The sequence below is a fragment of the Ceratotherium simum genome, chromosome 3, assembly GCF_057802395.1.
Source record: "Ceratotherium simum simum isolate JZ-2026a chromosome 3, ASM5780239v1, whole genome shotgun sequence".
Taxonomy (NCBI): Eukaryota; Metazoa; Chordata; class Mammalia; order Perissodactyla; family Rhinocerotidae; genus Ceratotherium; species Ceratotherium simum.
The window spans coordinates 87,995,113-88,010,904 of NC_141902.1; the positions used below are offsets into that span (position 1 = coordinate 87,995,113).

General features: G+C 45.0%; 1 protein-coding gene across 2 annotated transcripts in view; it reads right to left on the bottom strand.

The window, feature by feature from the left end:
- Positions 1–15,792, bottom strand: part of SLCO3A1 (solute carrier organic anion transporter family member 3A1) — a 294,020-nt gene that overhangs the window by 13,136 nt on the left and 265,092 nt on the right. For both annotated transcript variants that reach the window (XM_004431917.3, XM_004431916.3), the window contains exons 8-9: positions 12,629–12,804; positions 8,244–8,308 (exon numbers count right to left, since the gene is read on the bottom strand). In XM_004431917.3, coding sequence (XP_004431974.1) covers positions 8,244–8,308; positions 12,629–12,804 — 241 coding nt within the window. The remainder of the gene's footprint in view (positions 1–8,243; positions 8,309–12,628; positions 12,805–15,792) is intronic.

Here is a 15,792-nt window from a genome sequence, read left to right on the forward strand (position 1 = left end):
AGAACTCTTGTGATTAGTCACAGATGAGAGTTCCACTTGACTAATTTTCACATGCAGCCATTCTTATGTTTATCACTCAGGTGGACCAAATAAAAGCCCGGGCAGTCCCTGCAGAATGCTGGCTCTCCAGACACCAATGGGAGACTTCTCCAGTATGACTGTAACCATAACCATGGTCTGTTGATCCCCCGCACCCCAGCACTGCAGAGGGTGCTCTACACACGTCATGAATGCCCTCCACAACCCATAACACCCCTTATTTACCTGTAGAGAAACTGAGGCTGAGAGAGATTATTTGTCCCAGGCTTGATATTTCAAAACCCCAAACCCAATAATCTCCTTCCTACCAATACAAAGTTTGTTGATTTGAGATTTTAGAGTTCTCATCAAAGATTTCCAGGGCTACAGAAACATTTTATTTACCCTTCCACTAAGCTCTTGGGAATACCTGGCTTGTGGAAGCCTCATTTTGAAGCTTTTGGAGTGAAACATACAGGGGTTCTGATCTTTGCAAAGTGTGCAGGAGGAAATACACATACACAGAGGTTCCGATCTTTGCAAAGTGAGGAGTGTTCCCTTCTCTGGGTTGTTAATGCTGTGAGAAAGCTGGGAGACGGTCATTTGGTAAACAAACTCTCTCGGTATCTGGAGAACAGCTCAGGCAGTATTTGCTTGGTGGCAGGGAGGAAACAAACTTTGGAACCAGAGACAGCTGATTTTGGATTCTGACTCTGCCACTTGGCAACTGTGTGGCCCTGGTCAAGTTTCTCCACTTTACTGAATCTGTTTCATTGTTTATAAAATGGGCACAATAAAGCCTTCTTATATTGAGTTTTTCTATGGTTTAAGTGAGATAGCATTTGTGAAAGCCCCTCATAGAATGGGCTCTCAACAAATCTGGTTCCTTTCCTGTTCTTTGGATTTCATTTGGATAAATGAAAATTTGTCCTCTTTTAAATCACCGTCTCCAGAGAAGATATGCAGAATACCCTTCAAGATTCAGCAAATAACTCCAAGTGGCAAGAATCCTTCATGTCACAGGAATAAATCGGTTAGGAGGATGATTAGTGGCTTCCAGCAGGGAGGCCAGGTGGGTAAGGTGTACGTTAGTGCGTATTTCTGCTCTGAGCGTCTTCACTATGTTGTGCCCTCAGTTACCTAAGGAATAGGAGGGAGGGTGATGACGGTGTAGTATTTCTTTATGATCTGTGTTTTAAAAGAACGCTCTCTTCCCTGGAGCTGCAAGAGCAGTCCTCTCCCTTGTGCCCTCTCTTCTCCTTGGGATGAGCTAATGGATGAAGTAGGCATTAACTGGGATCCCATCACTGGGACACCCGGAACCCACAGTATGTTGGGGGGAGGGTATCCGGAGGCTCAGTGCAGTTACGTGCTATTATAGGGAATGTTAAAAGGATTAAATCTTATTTCCTATTACATTCAGGCCCAAATTGCAGCTATATATATTTCAATGCAAAAATTGCAGCACCACTTAAGGAAATTGTCTCTGTTTTCCTGAAATCTAGTAACAAAGATTAAACCTCAGGGTCTTGTATCTTGGCTATTTAATTCACTCCCCTGGTTGAAAAGGTCGGGCCTATTTATATTCTTCGGCCTAAACTTAAAAGGTGAACACAAAGGCTTTTGTAAGAAACATAAATTCTCACTCCTTTACGGGACAAAATGGAAGCTGAAAATTATTCTGCCATTTACATTTCAAAAGAGGTCCGTTCCTCTCCAGCTTACCTGTCAAGACTGGAATTCACCGTGGAATCTCTATTCAACCTGATGGAATTACTGTTATGTCCAGCACAAACTAGAGAGGGGGATGCCAAAAAGTAGGTTCTCCTGAAAGGATTAATGAGTTTCTCTGCCTCAGCAATGCCAAGAAAGAGACTGGACTGTTGACAGTAGCCAGCATTGTCCATGGACACCTGACATTCACTTTTCTTAAATCCGAGAAGTTGGGAGGAGCTACTGTGTTCTCATTTCATTCCTGGCCACCTTGTTCAAGTCACTAAGGCTCAAAGAGCTTAAATAACCTGCCAAAGGCCCCACGGTCAGCAATAGCAGAGCTGGACTCAAACCCAGGTGTGCCTGACTGCAGAGGGGCCCATGGTAAATATGCAGTGTCACCTTAGCACAGGTAGGGAAGTAGATCCTGGGTGGTGCAGGTATTTCAAGAAGTCAGGCACACCATTGGTGTTTAATAAATGTTTGCTGAATAAGCAAATAAACGCATAGGTGAGTGGAAAGGGTCTTCTATGCATTCCAGCCACTGTATCCTGCTCCCTACCATCCCACAGCTGGGTGCATGGCCTCTCATCTTGGGTCTCTGGCACGCTGTGCTTCCTTCTTCCAAAGCACTCATTTAATGTGCTCATTTCTCCCACTTGCCTATAGAACTTGTTTATATTCCAGACTTTACAGCAGGAGCTCAACAAATGGTTGATGAGCCACATCAGGAGTTGTCAAGACGCACTTCTCCTAGACTAGTTCACAATTCACTCAAGACCCAAGGACGGTCTGCTTAGGAATGACACCTGTATACAGAGGTGCACCCTGAGGCTCACGTTCCCAATGCTGTTTGCCCAGCGGGTTGTTCTGGAAAACTAAGAGCAGGCGTTTGTGGGGGCGAGACCAGCCCTGCGCTCACAATTCCCTTGAGACACCTGACTGACTGTTATCTTATTCTACTAAAGGCTTGTCCCAGTCACAGGGGCTCAAATCCTCAGCTTAATCTCGAGCTTCTGCCGCTTCTCTCTTGCTCTCGTCTAGTCAGTTGGCGGGTTCAACAGATGTTACCTCCACGATATGGCTTCCGTTTGTCCTGGGCTTTTAATCTCATTGCTTTACCCTGATCAGCTCCTTCTCACCTCAGTGCATCCTGTCGAACCACCTCGCACCTTTCTCTCAGGGTGATCTTCCTAAATCAGAATTCTGAATGTACATCCACTCTCCCGTCTTAATCCATCATTTGCTCCACACTGGCAACTACTTAATCAAGTAAAATCTTTTTTCCCTTGAAATTCAAGGTCTCAACTCTTCTAGTCCTACACATTCCCCATACTTTTGCGTCATTCTCCTACTGGAGCCCTCTAGAGGCAGGATCTGACTCCTGTTTATTTTTACATCCTTTGCAGCATCTAGAACAGTGCCTTGGACATAGCAGGATCTCAGTGAATGTTCATTTCCATTAATTTAATTAATCCATCCACGGCATGCAGTAGACCCCAGGAGCACGATTCTGGATCAGACCCTTGAACAGACAGTTTGCCCACACCCAGCAAGAAAAGCAGTGATCAGGGCATTTGCAAAAGGATGAAGGATAGATGTGATTACGTCAGGAATTCTGCTATAAGTAAGTCATTCAGTTTACTCCGAATTTACTGACCCTTATCCAGCTCAGTGTCCTCCCCCACTCAACTTCTGCCACTGTTCTGTTCTCCACGGACATGCGATTCTACACTCTGGCCTTTCAACAACTCATCCTCAACGTGAAGGCTGTTCACTCTCTCTCCTCTCTGGTCACTCCACACCTGGGTTTTGTCTTCTCTCAGAATTGCTCTACCTCCATAATCTCAAAGTCAGACAACAAAGCTTTGGCCACAGATTTCAATTTTTTTTTCCATGATTTACTACATCCAGTTCTCAAGCTCCTTGATCTTTTTGTCCTCTCTTCCCTCTCCTATCTTTACTGCTTCCTTATCCAGCCTAGGCACCATAGTCTATCACTTTAGCCCCACTGTGACCACCATCTTTAATTTCTCTGCTCCACATTCCTTCCACCGCACCTGCCACTGATACCAACAACCATGTTCCCTCTTCTACTCCAGGGCTGCCAAGGGCTATTTGGGAAGCTCTTGCTACCACACTGACCTGTGCCACTGCAGTCTCTGCCCCTGTTCTTTCTAGCAACTTCTTTCCATTAGTATTTAAAGCTATAAGGGAATATAATCTCACATTCACTTCTGGGTCTTGCCCTCTTTCTTTACATTCATCACAGCCAAGTATCTGGAAAGAGTGGTCTCCCCTTGCTGCCTCTGCTTCCTCACGCTCTGACCCACGTAGGGTGGTGTGTCAAAGACTGATCCTTTTTATACACACTGTCCAATATGATAGCCCCTGACCACATGCAGCTACTGAAATGAAAATCAAAAAAAATTAAATGAAATTAGTTTACAGAAGCCACATTTCAAGTGCCCAATAACGACATGTAGCATAGATATGGAGCATTTCCATCATCAAAGAAAGTTTCGTTGGACAGCGTTGGTCTATACCACTCCCAACTTGCTCCTCATCCTGGTCTTCCTGTTTCAATAGATAATACCCCCATGTATCACGTCACCCAAGCCTTTTTAAGGAGCTGTCACTGTGGATTCTTCCTTCTCAGATACCCCAGTCGGTACACTTCAGAGACTAAGCCTTGACAGGTCTTCTTCCACCCACATCTCGCCATCTTGGTAGCCACCATCTCAGCTTGGACCTCTATCAGCATATAGCCTATGCTCACTCCCCAGCTTTTACTCCTTCAAGTCCCTCAATTCTAAAGCACTCTCTCCTTCCTGTTCATCTGGGTAACTCTTCCTCATCCTTCATGACTTAGGTAGACATCACATCTTTCAAACCGACACCCTTGCCCCATCCCCAGGCCAGGTTAGGTGGCTCTTCCACATGTCCCTGTTGCACCTGTGCTGACTCCATCTCAGATTTCATCACAGTAAACCGTGATGCCCCCACTGTATCCCCATTACCCATGCAGAGCCAAGTACAAAGGTTGACAGCGTCATGGAATCTGATTTCTTGGTTGGCCCCTCATTAACAATTATGGTGCGTAATCTTATTGGGTGCTGCTGGAAATGGAATCAGGCCAAATGCAAGCACTTCTTTGGTAAGCTATTTGTAATTAAAAGATGAAACTGTGTCATATCCTTCTAGAGCAGAGTTTTCCAAATTGTGATTTGTGACCTATAATGGGCAGTAAAATCAATATGGTGGGTTATGACCAACTTTTTAAAAAGCATGCAATAGAATAGAAAATATTAGAATGCATTGTACATATTAAGGGTGGGTATTTTTTCATGAAATTTTTGTTTCAGCTATATCTATGCATATGTATGTGTGTACTGGGCTATACTGTAAAACGTATCTCTTGCTGTGCATCACAGTCATGGAAGTTGGAAAATACTGTTCTAGATAATGCATGGTTGATTATTCCTGGGGCAGACGTACCAATAGTAAAACTGCTTTAGAGCAACATACAATGATCTTAACAGTGTCACATTATACATGCTCTATAATTTTCAGTTCTGTCTTCAAGTGTCCTATAATTTTCATTAACTTTTCAGAAATATCTCGGAATTTTTTCATTTTTTGCTATCAAAATTATTCTGAAGGGTAACAATTTTTTACCAGCGATGTTGATCCTTAGTATCTTTTTAGAGGTGCAGAGACCTCTACAGCAACTCCACAGATGGGGGGCTCCCACCTTCCCTGGTCAGGTTCCAAGAGGACTCCCTAAGAGCAGGGCTGTGCTCACTTACCTGGGTGTGGTCCATGGAGCTTTGAACACATTAGGGCTCAATAAACATTAGTTTGTTGACTGAATGTGTATGTAGAATGGTTCCACCGTGTTCAGAAATAAGAGTCCCCAACTTGCTGCCTGATATTACACATTCATCTATCTATCCATCCACCCAAATCAGAGTGAGAGTGGTAGGCATCACGGCACATGCATATTCTACCCTCCCAGTAATAAGAGAAAAAAATCAGCATAATTATTACTCTGTGTGGTTACAGAGTTCTACAAGCCACTGCAACTTCGAGGAAGGCCTATATGTTTTAGTTTGAATTACTACTGAAGTTTTTTTTTTTTTTTGAGGGAGATTGACCCTGTGCTAACATCTGTTGCCCATCTTCCACTTTTTCTTTTTTCTCCCCAAAGCCCCAGTACATAGTTGTGTATCATAGTTGTAGAGCTGTAGCTCTTCTATATGGGATGTCGCCTCAGCATGGCTTGATGAGTGGTGAGTAGGTCTGCACCCAAGATCCGAACCAGCCAACCCCGGACCGCCGAAGCTGAACATGCGAACTTAACCACTACACCACCAGGCCGGCCCCCTGAACTTGTTTTAACTCAGTATCTATACTCACACCTAGAGCATTTCTATTTTCCACGAAATTGAAATAAGACAAAAATGACATTTAAGTTTCCCCATGTGTACCAACATACATGGATTGATAGTGATTGAGAAGATTCGGGGGTCTGGGGGGGGGGGGGGCCTTGTCCCGGGCACAGCTGAAAGGATCACAGCAATTGATTGGAAATTATTTGCTACAAGGAGAGAAGGGAAATGAGGAGGGGCGGATGCCATGTATTTGCCATTCCCCAGGGAAGACCTCATTTCATTAACGGATCTAAGGGTGAATATTTTTCTTCTTTCATATATCAATTATATTGGAATTAGTCTCATTATAAAATAGACAAATACATTCATTAAAAATTTTAAAACATGGGCTGGCCCTGTGGCTTGGTGGTTAAGTGCGCGCGCTGCGATGCTGGTGGCCCGGGGTTCGGATCCCGGGTGCGCATCGAGGCACCACTTCTCCGTTCATCCTGAGGCCGAGTCCCACATACAGCAACTAGAAGGATGTGCAGCTACGACACACAACTATCCACTGGGGCTTTGGGGGAAAAAAAAATAAATAAAATCTTTAAAAAAAAAAAAATTTTAAAACAAAATATTTTCCATGTTTATATATACAGTCATGTGCCACATGACATTTCAGTCAATGATGGACTGCATATATGACAGAATTATGATGCTACACATTTGGAATAAAACACGAGATGTGGCACTCTGGCAATAAGATTACTAGTTAAACGATAGAGAAAATGATAAAAATTGAGCAAAGTACAGTCATGCACCACACAATGATGTTTCAGTCAACAACAGACCGCCTATACAACAGTGGTCCCATAAGATCAGCACCATGTAGCCCAGGTGTGTAGCAGGCTGTACCATCTAGGAGGGTGTACGTACACTCTCTGATGTTCGCATAATGATGAAATCGCCTATAGACACATTTCTCAGAACATATCCCCATCATTAAGTCACACATGAGTGTACTTTAAAAACATTTAAGTATATAGTATATTATAGACCACTTTTTCCCCTTCCATATATCATAGGCCCTTTCCAAGTCTATAAACATTTTCTTTCCAGAATTTTAAAGGGGAACATAAATCCTACTGGGATTATAGACCATAATGGATTTAACTAATTCCCTGCTATTGGACATTTGGGTTGTTGCCAATTTTTCACTTTTACAAATGTTTTTATAAACATTTCTATAGTTAATTCTTTGTGCTCATCCATGGTTATATACTTGGAATGAGGAATTTTATTTTTACTCTGAAAATACAGGCCATGATTATTTCCCTTTCCACATTTACCGTTTAATGTCCATTAAAGACGACCACTGCCCTATTATTCAAGAAAAAAAAGGTTATCCTATCTTGATCTTGGCCTTGACAAAGGGATGTTTATAAAGCAACAGTGTGGTCTAGAGGGAGACGTGGGGCACTGCTGGGAACCAGGTTACCTGGTTGGCCTTTCCAGCTTCACCTCAGCTGGTCCCAGGACCCTGGCAAAATGGTGGGCTGTTCTCATCCTCTGTTTTCCCATCTTCAAAATGAGAGGGTTAGACTTAATTCCTTCTATCTGTACCAAACCTTGGAATGTAGGCTCTGTAACATGGAGGTCACATCTGCCCCATCCCGGAAACCCAAGTTAAAGAAACTAAGTCAGCTTCTAAAAATTTAAAGGGTGCAAAGTTTCCATTTGCGAGGCATTGTGGGAACGCCTCCCTCTCCCAGCTGGCGGCCCCATAAATAAAGTGTTTCGCAAGCTGCTCGTGGGTTGCTTAATGACGGCGCTGAACTACACTATCAAATTTTGTTCCCTTTGGTGCCATCACTTTTCCTCCTTATGCCGATGAGAACTCAGGGTGGCACGAAGACAGAGTTGATGTAAATGAAAACTGCGATATCCAGGGAGGGCCTGAGTGTAGGTCTAAACCATCAGCAAAATTTACAGACTTAAAGTTTCTCTTGTTTACTAATAATTAAATTTCATTTAAAAAAAAAAGAGAGAAACTGAGGAAACGGGAGGATTTCACTGATATTTACTCACCTGGTCATAAGCATCCAATTCATTATTGAGGGAATAAAGGATAATACGTACCCAACAGACGAAGGAGCAGAAAAAGAACTCCCAGGGCGTAAGACTTGAGCTCCGGGCTGACTGTCCTACACACCAAGAGGTGAAGAGGGGAAAAAAGATTCTTATCACTCCACGTCAATTAACAGACCCCAGAGTCGTGTGCTGCTGTCCATCAGAGCCCTTCTTTAGAAAATTATTAACAGTTTTGGTTCTTTTGTCTGCTTTCTCTGCCTGAAGTCTGAAAAATAACTACAACTGCAATGACAAGATAAGTTTAGGAATTTAACAGTGTTTTTTAATAACTGGAGCTAATCTTGTCATTCAAAGGATGGAATACAAATTTGGTCCATAAAGTGTTCATTCAAAGGCATTTTGCTTTTGCCAGGACAGGGAAGCATCTTAAGTTGAGAGGTCACATGTATGGGGGAAACATCAACTGGGAAGACCATTCCCCTTATGCTTTACAAGCAGGCCAGAACCGTGAACACCTTTGCCATTCTTGGGTCATTTTGTGAAATCAACCAGACTAGCATGGTTTGACACCTTGGATGGACCACTTGTGAAATAATCCATCTATATCCAGTTTCAGTACCTTTTAAATTGGAAAGGTACCTTCATATAGTCACGGTTCTTTGTTTTGAACTGACTCAATCTCCCTGGCTTTGGTTCACCTAGAACAGTCCCTTAGAATGATCTTCTCACATATTTTCTAGAACACTGTCAGAGTATATAACATTTTTTAGGATGAGAGCGACAGTAAAAGGGGTTTGGAAATGATGACTGATTCTAGATAGAGGAGCCCTCACAGCTGGTAACAGATCTCCTTTGTAAAATCTCTTACTCTTGACACTAGTATTTATTCAACGCTTGTCTTCTCTCCTTGAGGCCAAGGACTACTCACACCTTATTTATCATTAGTGCGGGGTCTGGCACACAGCACGTGTTGAGTGAATGTATAAGTGGGTGAATGGATGGGTAGATGTCTCCTACTTATAACCTGGGGTGGCCCCATCTCTGGTGTGGTGGTGAAGGAATGAGAAAGGAGAGAGATTAGATGGACCATAGGCACGTGTGCTTCAGGTAATCCTGAACACCACCGGCAGAGAAACTTCCTCTTATCCCATCCCCATCATGAGTCTCTAGGGGAGATGGGGAGGTATGCACACAACTATGCCCCCTGGAAGGACTTGGCTAGGCCTAGAGACAGTCCAGAGCCTTTGGAAACACCAGGAGCATTTCAGAGTGGTTGCAAGACCAGGAAGACCCACGTGATGCAGGGAGGACCTAGGCAATCATCTGTAGAAAATAAATGTTAGAAACAAAGTTAACAAAAGGATATCTAAGTCCAGTGGGATATCTAGTACACAGGATACTTAACCTGTCTATGGACTTGGTAGCTAGAATAATATTCTGAAATGACCCCAGGGGTCATTCATCCAAGCATCCAGTAGCATCCATCCAATGACCTACCACCTGGTCTGAGCCTCAAATGTGCATGTCTTTGGCTTCTTGATATAGTATAGGCCAAAGACACTGTCGAACCAAAAGGACATGGATGCAGTGTTCACAATATGTGCCCTATTTTTGAGATTTTCAGGGAAAACTGAAAACATGTTAAACATTTCTTCTCAATTATAGAGTGCAGTATAGGTAAGTAATCCCAGGGCAGCAGGTCAAGACTTTCATTGAGTGACGGGGAGACCACTCTCTGGCCGATTAAGGCGGACACCTGTACGACACCAATGATGAGATCAGTGTTTCCGGACAGAAACAATGGTCAGTTCTCTTTAGAATGAGCATGTACAAAATCCAAGTTTTTCTATGTTAGTTTTGGCTCCATGGTTCCAGTTTTTGCACATCCATTTGAAGGTACTGAATTGAAAGACACAAAAATACAGGCAAATTCTCCTTCTCAAGAAAACCCACTGGCATAATGAGCTAGAATATTTATCACCTGAAATTTGATTTCCTTTTAGCTATCGTGTCTCTAGGAATAAAGTGAGCAAGGTGCTAAGATCCCCCTTCGTATTCTGTTGGGAAACTGGTTCCCACAGGAGGAACAATCCTTCTCAGATCTAGTTGTGGAGAAATGGAGGGCTCAGGTCTGAACGTTATTGAAAGTTCCAGGCAAGGCAGGGATGGAGCCTTAGCTCCACAACTTACTAGCTGCATGACCTTGAGAACACTGCTCAATCACTCTCTGAGCCTCAGTCTCCCCTTCTGTAAATGGGCGATGCTAATAAAGATGTAAACACAAGAAGTTAAGAAGAGAGCCCAGCAGTGACACCAGGGGCTCAGCGGGTGCTAGCTCGTCCCCTTGTCTACAGCCCTTCTGAGCACTGTTGCTGGCAGGTATGCTCCTGTCTGGCATGAGAGTGAGAAGGGTCCGTTGCTCTGGGACAGGGCAAGGGCTGCTGCACATCTGGGCTGTGGCCCAGACTGTCTGTGCCCTTGTGCCTGCCTGGAACACCTGTGACGACAAGTTGGACTGGGATGGTGACGGAATAAGGTACTACCCTGGCCCTCTCGAAAGGCACGTGTGAGCATGTGCTCCAGCAGGCCCAGCGGAGCATACAGCTATGAGGTAGACGAGGCCCAGCCTAGGTCACTCAGGCCATCTGTTGCTGATCCATTGAAAGGGAATCAAATGTTTCCTGAAAATCTGCAAGAGCTATTTACCAAGCTGAGAATTGGAAGTGATTTACATTTCAGCCAACTTTCTGTGTTTGGTCTGCCAGTCACCACTACCGAGCTGGGTTTTTGCAGAGGAATCATGGGAGAAAAAAGAGGACGGGTCATTGCTAATGGTTGTGAGGGTCACTTTTCCAGCTTCTTGGTGCCTTTTGTGTGTGAATAGCACAATATAACTTCATGGGAATTTCTAATAATGAAAAACAAACCACCCATAATGCAGCCATCACAGCTTCAAACCCATACCTGAGATCTGATGGTTTTGTCCATATGCATATTATATATAATCATCCTCCACATATAATTTAAATTCAAAAATTCATTTCATAAACACTTTTCAGATTCTTAAGAATTTTCATTATTCCACTGAACTGTGGTACTGTAATTTAACTCACTATTCCAATTCAGGTTTTTCTGCTATTATAGTTAACATTGTAATAAAAATCTGTCTGCATTGAGCTTTTTTTCTTGTAGAGAAGTATTTTCTTAAGTGGCAAGAGCAGAGTTACCGCATAAAAAATCTGAACGTTTTTATGACTCCTGATTCACGTTGCCATTATTGCTTTTTTGAAAAGAGCGATATACTTTTCAATGCCGCCAGCAACATGTGATTTTACCGCTTTCGCTACAGCCTTGCAAGCACTGGGTGTGAATTTTTAAAATTTATTTTTCAAATACAGTAAGTATAAAATGGCAATTTGCTACTGTACCCTTAATGCTTCTACATGTTAACAAGGCTTTGCTAATGACCTTCTGGATAACAAAAGTACTCCGCTTAAATCCTCCTCCTCAGAATTCATAACAAAGACGCAGAAATGTGCTAGGCACGAGGCACAGCGAGAAAAGAGAAGCGGGATAAAGCAGTGGTGATGTGCGTTTGTACAGGTCACATCCAAGCATTTCATTCCTACTTTCATTCCCAGCTCTTGGGATTGAATGGGATTGAAGTGCATCCCAGGAACGTGGGTCTGTCTGTCTGGTGTCACTTCCTCTGGTTCAGATGGATACCTTCTAGGTTCCTCACACAAATCTAGATACCTCTGCAAATGTACGAGTGACTCAGAATATTACTCAATAATTCACCTTTGAGGCACCTCACCTGCCCCCAGTTCAAGGAACCACAGAATTATGGGCCGCGCTCTCTCCAACTATCTATTTGTACAAGAGCAGTCACTGCTCGCCTTCTTGAGTCACTCGGCACAGTGTTACACCCTCCTCAATAACCCCTCACATCTCCACGGCGTTTACACACACATGGTCTCAGAGGGGCCCACACCCTGCAGGAGGCAGGCAGGACCAATGACATCACCCCCAGTTCCAGATTCAGCAACACGTCCCAGGGAAAATGTGCCCCAGGTCATATGGCTAATTGTGGCCGGGTAGGGGCTGGACATGGGGACTTGGCCGGTCTAATGTCATTTTCATTTTACTCCAACAACACCGTTCTCTGCAAAAATCAATGCAGGACCACAGTCCCTTTCACAATCACCTGCAGAGTCTATTCTTGGGAAGACTTGAAAGTGTACTCTTCTCCCTTGGGCCCTGCTTTCTAATCTTGGTGTGAGGTCTCTATCAAATGTAACTGATTCCTATCAGCCTAGGGAGCCTGGCTTGTAAGGCTCACATAGTACCTGAAGTTCTGCTTTCCAGAACTGCAGACACAGTGGGACGGGGGAGAGGGAGGCTGGCTCTCACATCCCTGAGGCTAAGCTTACCTGATAAGGATGATGACTGAGGGTGTCTGTGCCATTGCCCCGATCATGCTGCAGACACACATCACGCACAGGAAGGTGAGGAAGGCCTCTTGGCACCCAGGACTGGGGCATTTTCCGGGAACCACAGTCGCATTTTCAGACGGGACAGTCGTGAGGCACGCACAGCCGGTGAGATTCTGAAAGGGAAGCGTTCAGCCCTTTTAACTGGGGTTATCTCCAGTTTCCAAATCTGAAGCCATCCATCAGCTGGAGCTGTCACAGCCTCATTATGCATTCTGCAACGTTCCATTAATTAGGCCTGAATAAACGAGTTAGCTTTTTAAGGAGGCTGAAAACACATGCAAATAAAGGAATATTTATGGGGAGAAAAGCTGATTCCCCATCTCCTGTGTATTTCATTTCCATGCTCAAGAATCCCTCAATAAGCTGTACTGTAGACAAATGTGTCCCCTCAATATAATTAGAGAGGAAATTGCGTTTCCACAATATGATAAAACATTGCCAAATTAAGATTGTAATTACTTGCCAATTTGTCCTCTTTTTTATTCAGTTATAATTACACCGAAGTGTATTAAAAGAAGTAAATCAGGTAAATGCATATTGTTGCTGGTTCGGTGCCCAATGTGGCACTTGGAACAAAGGATGTGCACTGTCACGCACGAAGTCCCCGTGCTTGTGGGGCCACGAGACAGGGGAGCTAACGGGAAAGTTTTCGAGTGGCTGAGAAAGAGAAGTCAGGGAGCATTAGAGCAGGTCGTGGGGAGCCAGCTAAAGCCCAACAAGATACATTTATTAATATATGATGAGAGAGGAGAAAGAAAAGCGACTGTACTCCATTTGATCTTCTGGGTGGATTCCTGCCCAGCCGCCCTGGTGTGTTCCCAGGCACCATCCTCGCTCTTGCTCGTTCGAGGAATTTCTGATGGCAGAGGGAGGCGCAGGGGCTGGGAGAGGCAGTGCCGAGCGAGCGAGTGCCAAGCTAATTACGGTTCGATAATAATAGTGCAGAGGCCTTTAATGAATACAAAATGAAAACAATCATAAATGATTCATTGCTTTTCTTTCCAGGACGGCTCAGCTTTCAGAGCACATGCCAAGGTAAATCCTCCTGAGAGTCAAAGAAATCCCTTTTGGCTTCACGTTTCTCCTCAGCCCCTCTCCCCTCATCCTCATTCCTCTCCTCTTCCTCCCCGCTCTCCCTTCTTTTCTTTCCCCACAGAACATATAGATGGGGGGTTTCTTATCCCATAAAGCTACATGGGATGCTTTCTGGGGTGTCCAAAGCCTTCATGTGCCTCCTCCAACAGAGTCGCCCTGAATGGCTGTGCCCTGAACAGGGGCCCTTATCCTGGGCGTGGAAGCAGGGGGTGACATTGTGTGGGGCTGGACCCTTCTTTCTAAGCAGTCTGCTCAGAGCAGGGGCCTTTGTGTAAATGGCCAATTACAGCACCCGGGGATGTTGACTGTAATTCTCTGCAAGGTGCTGAGGCCCTGCCCCTCTGCCCCTTTCCACATACCTCTGCCTGCCGAGACTTCCTAGCTCTTCAAAACCCAGTGCTGAAATCTCCTACCTCTGCCAGGCCTCCCAGCCCAGTGCCCTTCTGTGGGGCCCTCCAAGCACAGCACTTCCCTCTATGAGGACCCGCTCCACGTCCCACCGCAGAGACACTTCCCCACGCTCCCAGAGGAGACCTTGTGCTCCTGGGATAAGCGCTGTGTCTTAGGCATACTTGACTGAGCATCCTCTCATAGCACAACACTGAGACATGGTAGATGAAACTCAGCAGATAGTTTTAAGACGCATACGTGAATGAATCTTCCTCTGCTTTACTAGAAAGCAGGACTTCTCCCCAACTATAACTTAAGATGCTACTTCTTTCCCTGCCTGGGAGAGGAAACTGCTCCCCCTCCCCCAGCCTGACTTCACAGCCAAACTTTTCTAGCTGTTTACACTCACTACCTCCATTTCCTCATCTGCCATGCTCTCACCTCACTCCAGCTGGCTTCCGTCCCCACCTGCATGAACGGATCATGCTAAGCTCCCCCGTGGCCTCCACATACCAACTCCACCATCCATTTCTCTCTTACTGGAGCTCCCAGGGGCGCATGCCTGCGAACCACTCCCCCGGCTTCCATGGCTCCATTCTCCTGGTTTCCTGCTTCCCTCACCGGCTGCTCCTTTTCCACCTTCATTGCTGGCACCTTCTCCCCTTTCCTGCTTTAAAATGCTGGTGCTCCTCAGGGCTCTGGTCTGGACTCTCTTCCCTTTGCACTCTGCACTCATCCCTAATCTACGCCATTCGTTTTATCATCTATGTACCTTCTGATGACTCCCCTAAATTTAGTCTGTAGCCCATATCCCTTCCAGACCCACTTGGTATGTCCCGTCCTAAGACTCTGAGGATGTTGAGATATCAACACTGAATCCAGGAGCAAACGCCCTGTGCTGGATTCTTTGCTGTCATCTTGGCACTACCCGCCCATCTAAGGCTGGGAACTATTTCCCCAGAACTCCTTTCCCTGCATGGATGAGAGCTGGACAGGAGGGGAACATAGGTGAGATTTAGAAGGTAGAAGTGAAGCGGAGGCCATTACTTTCAGGTCAGACACAGGGATTGACACACTTGGAGGTACCCAAAAGGTGCCAGTCAGCCCTAGCATCTGTTTGCATCGGCCCTTTTTTCTGCCCACCCTGCTGATGACAGAGGCCCCGTGCCCACCTCTACTGACTTGGCTGCAGGCCTGCTGGCATGGTTCCCCAGATTCTCCCCTGAGCAGCCATATGAGCTCAGCTTCTTGGGATTTTACCACAAGCCCTGACTTGCCCACCTGAACTGGTATTTCTGGTGATGTAGTAACTGTTCTCCGATCCTTTATCTCATTTCTTCCAGATCTTAATTCCCCAACTCCTCCATGTTCACATAAGCTCTAATTCCTATACTAAACCTTGTATTTCCAAAATACTTGTGGGTGCTGTTCTCTTGACTGAACCCTGACAGATACACATCTCCCAGCCCCAATCTCCTTTCCCTCCACATCTCTTGCCTTAGAAATGGTACCCTATTAACTCTATAGAAACCAGGTGGTAATTCTGGACTTCCCCCTACTCCTACGTCAAATCCATCTTCCTCATGCCTATAAGGCTAATGAGGACAGTGACCACT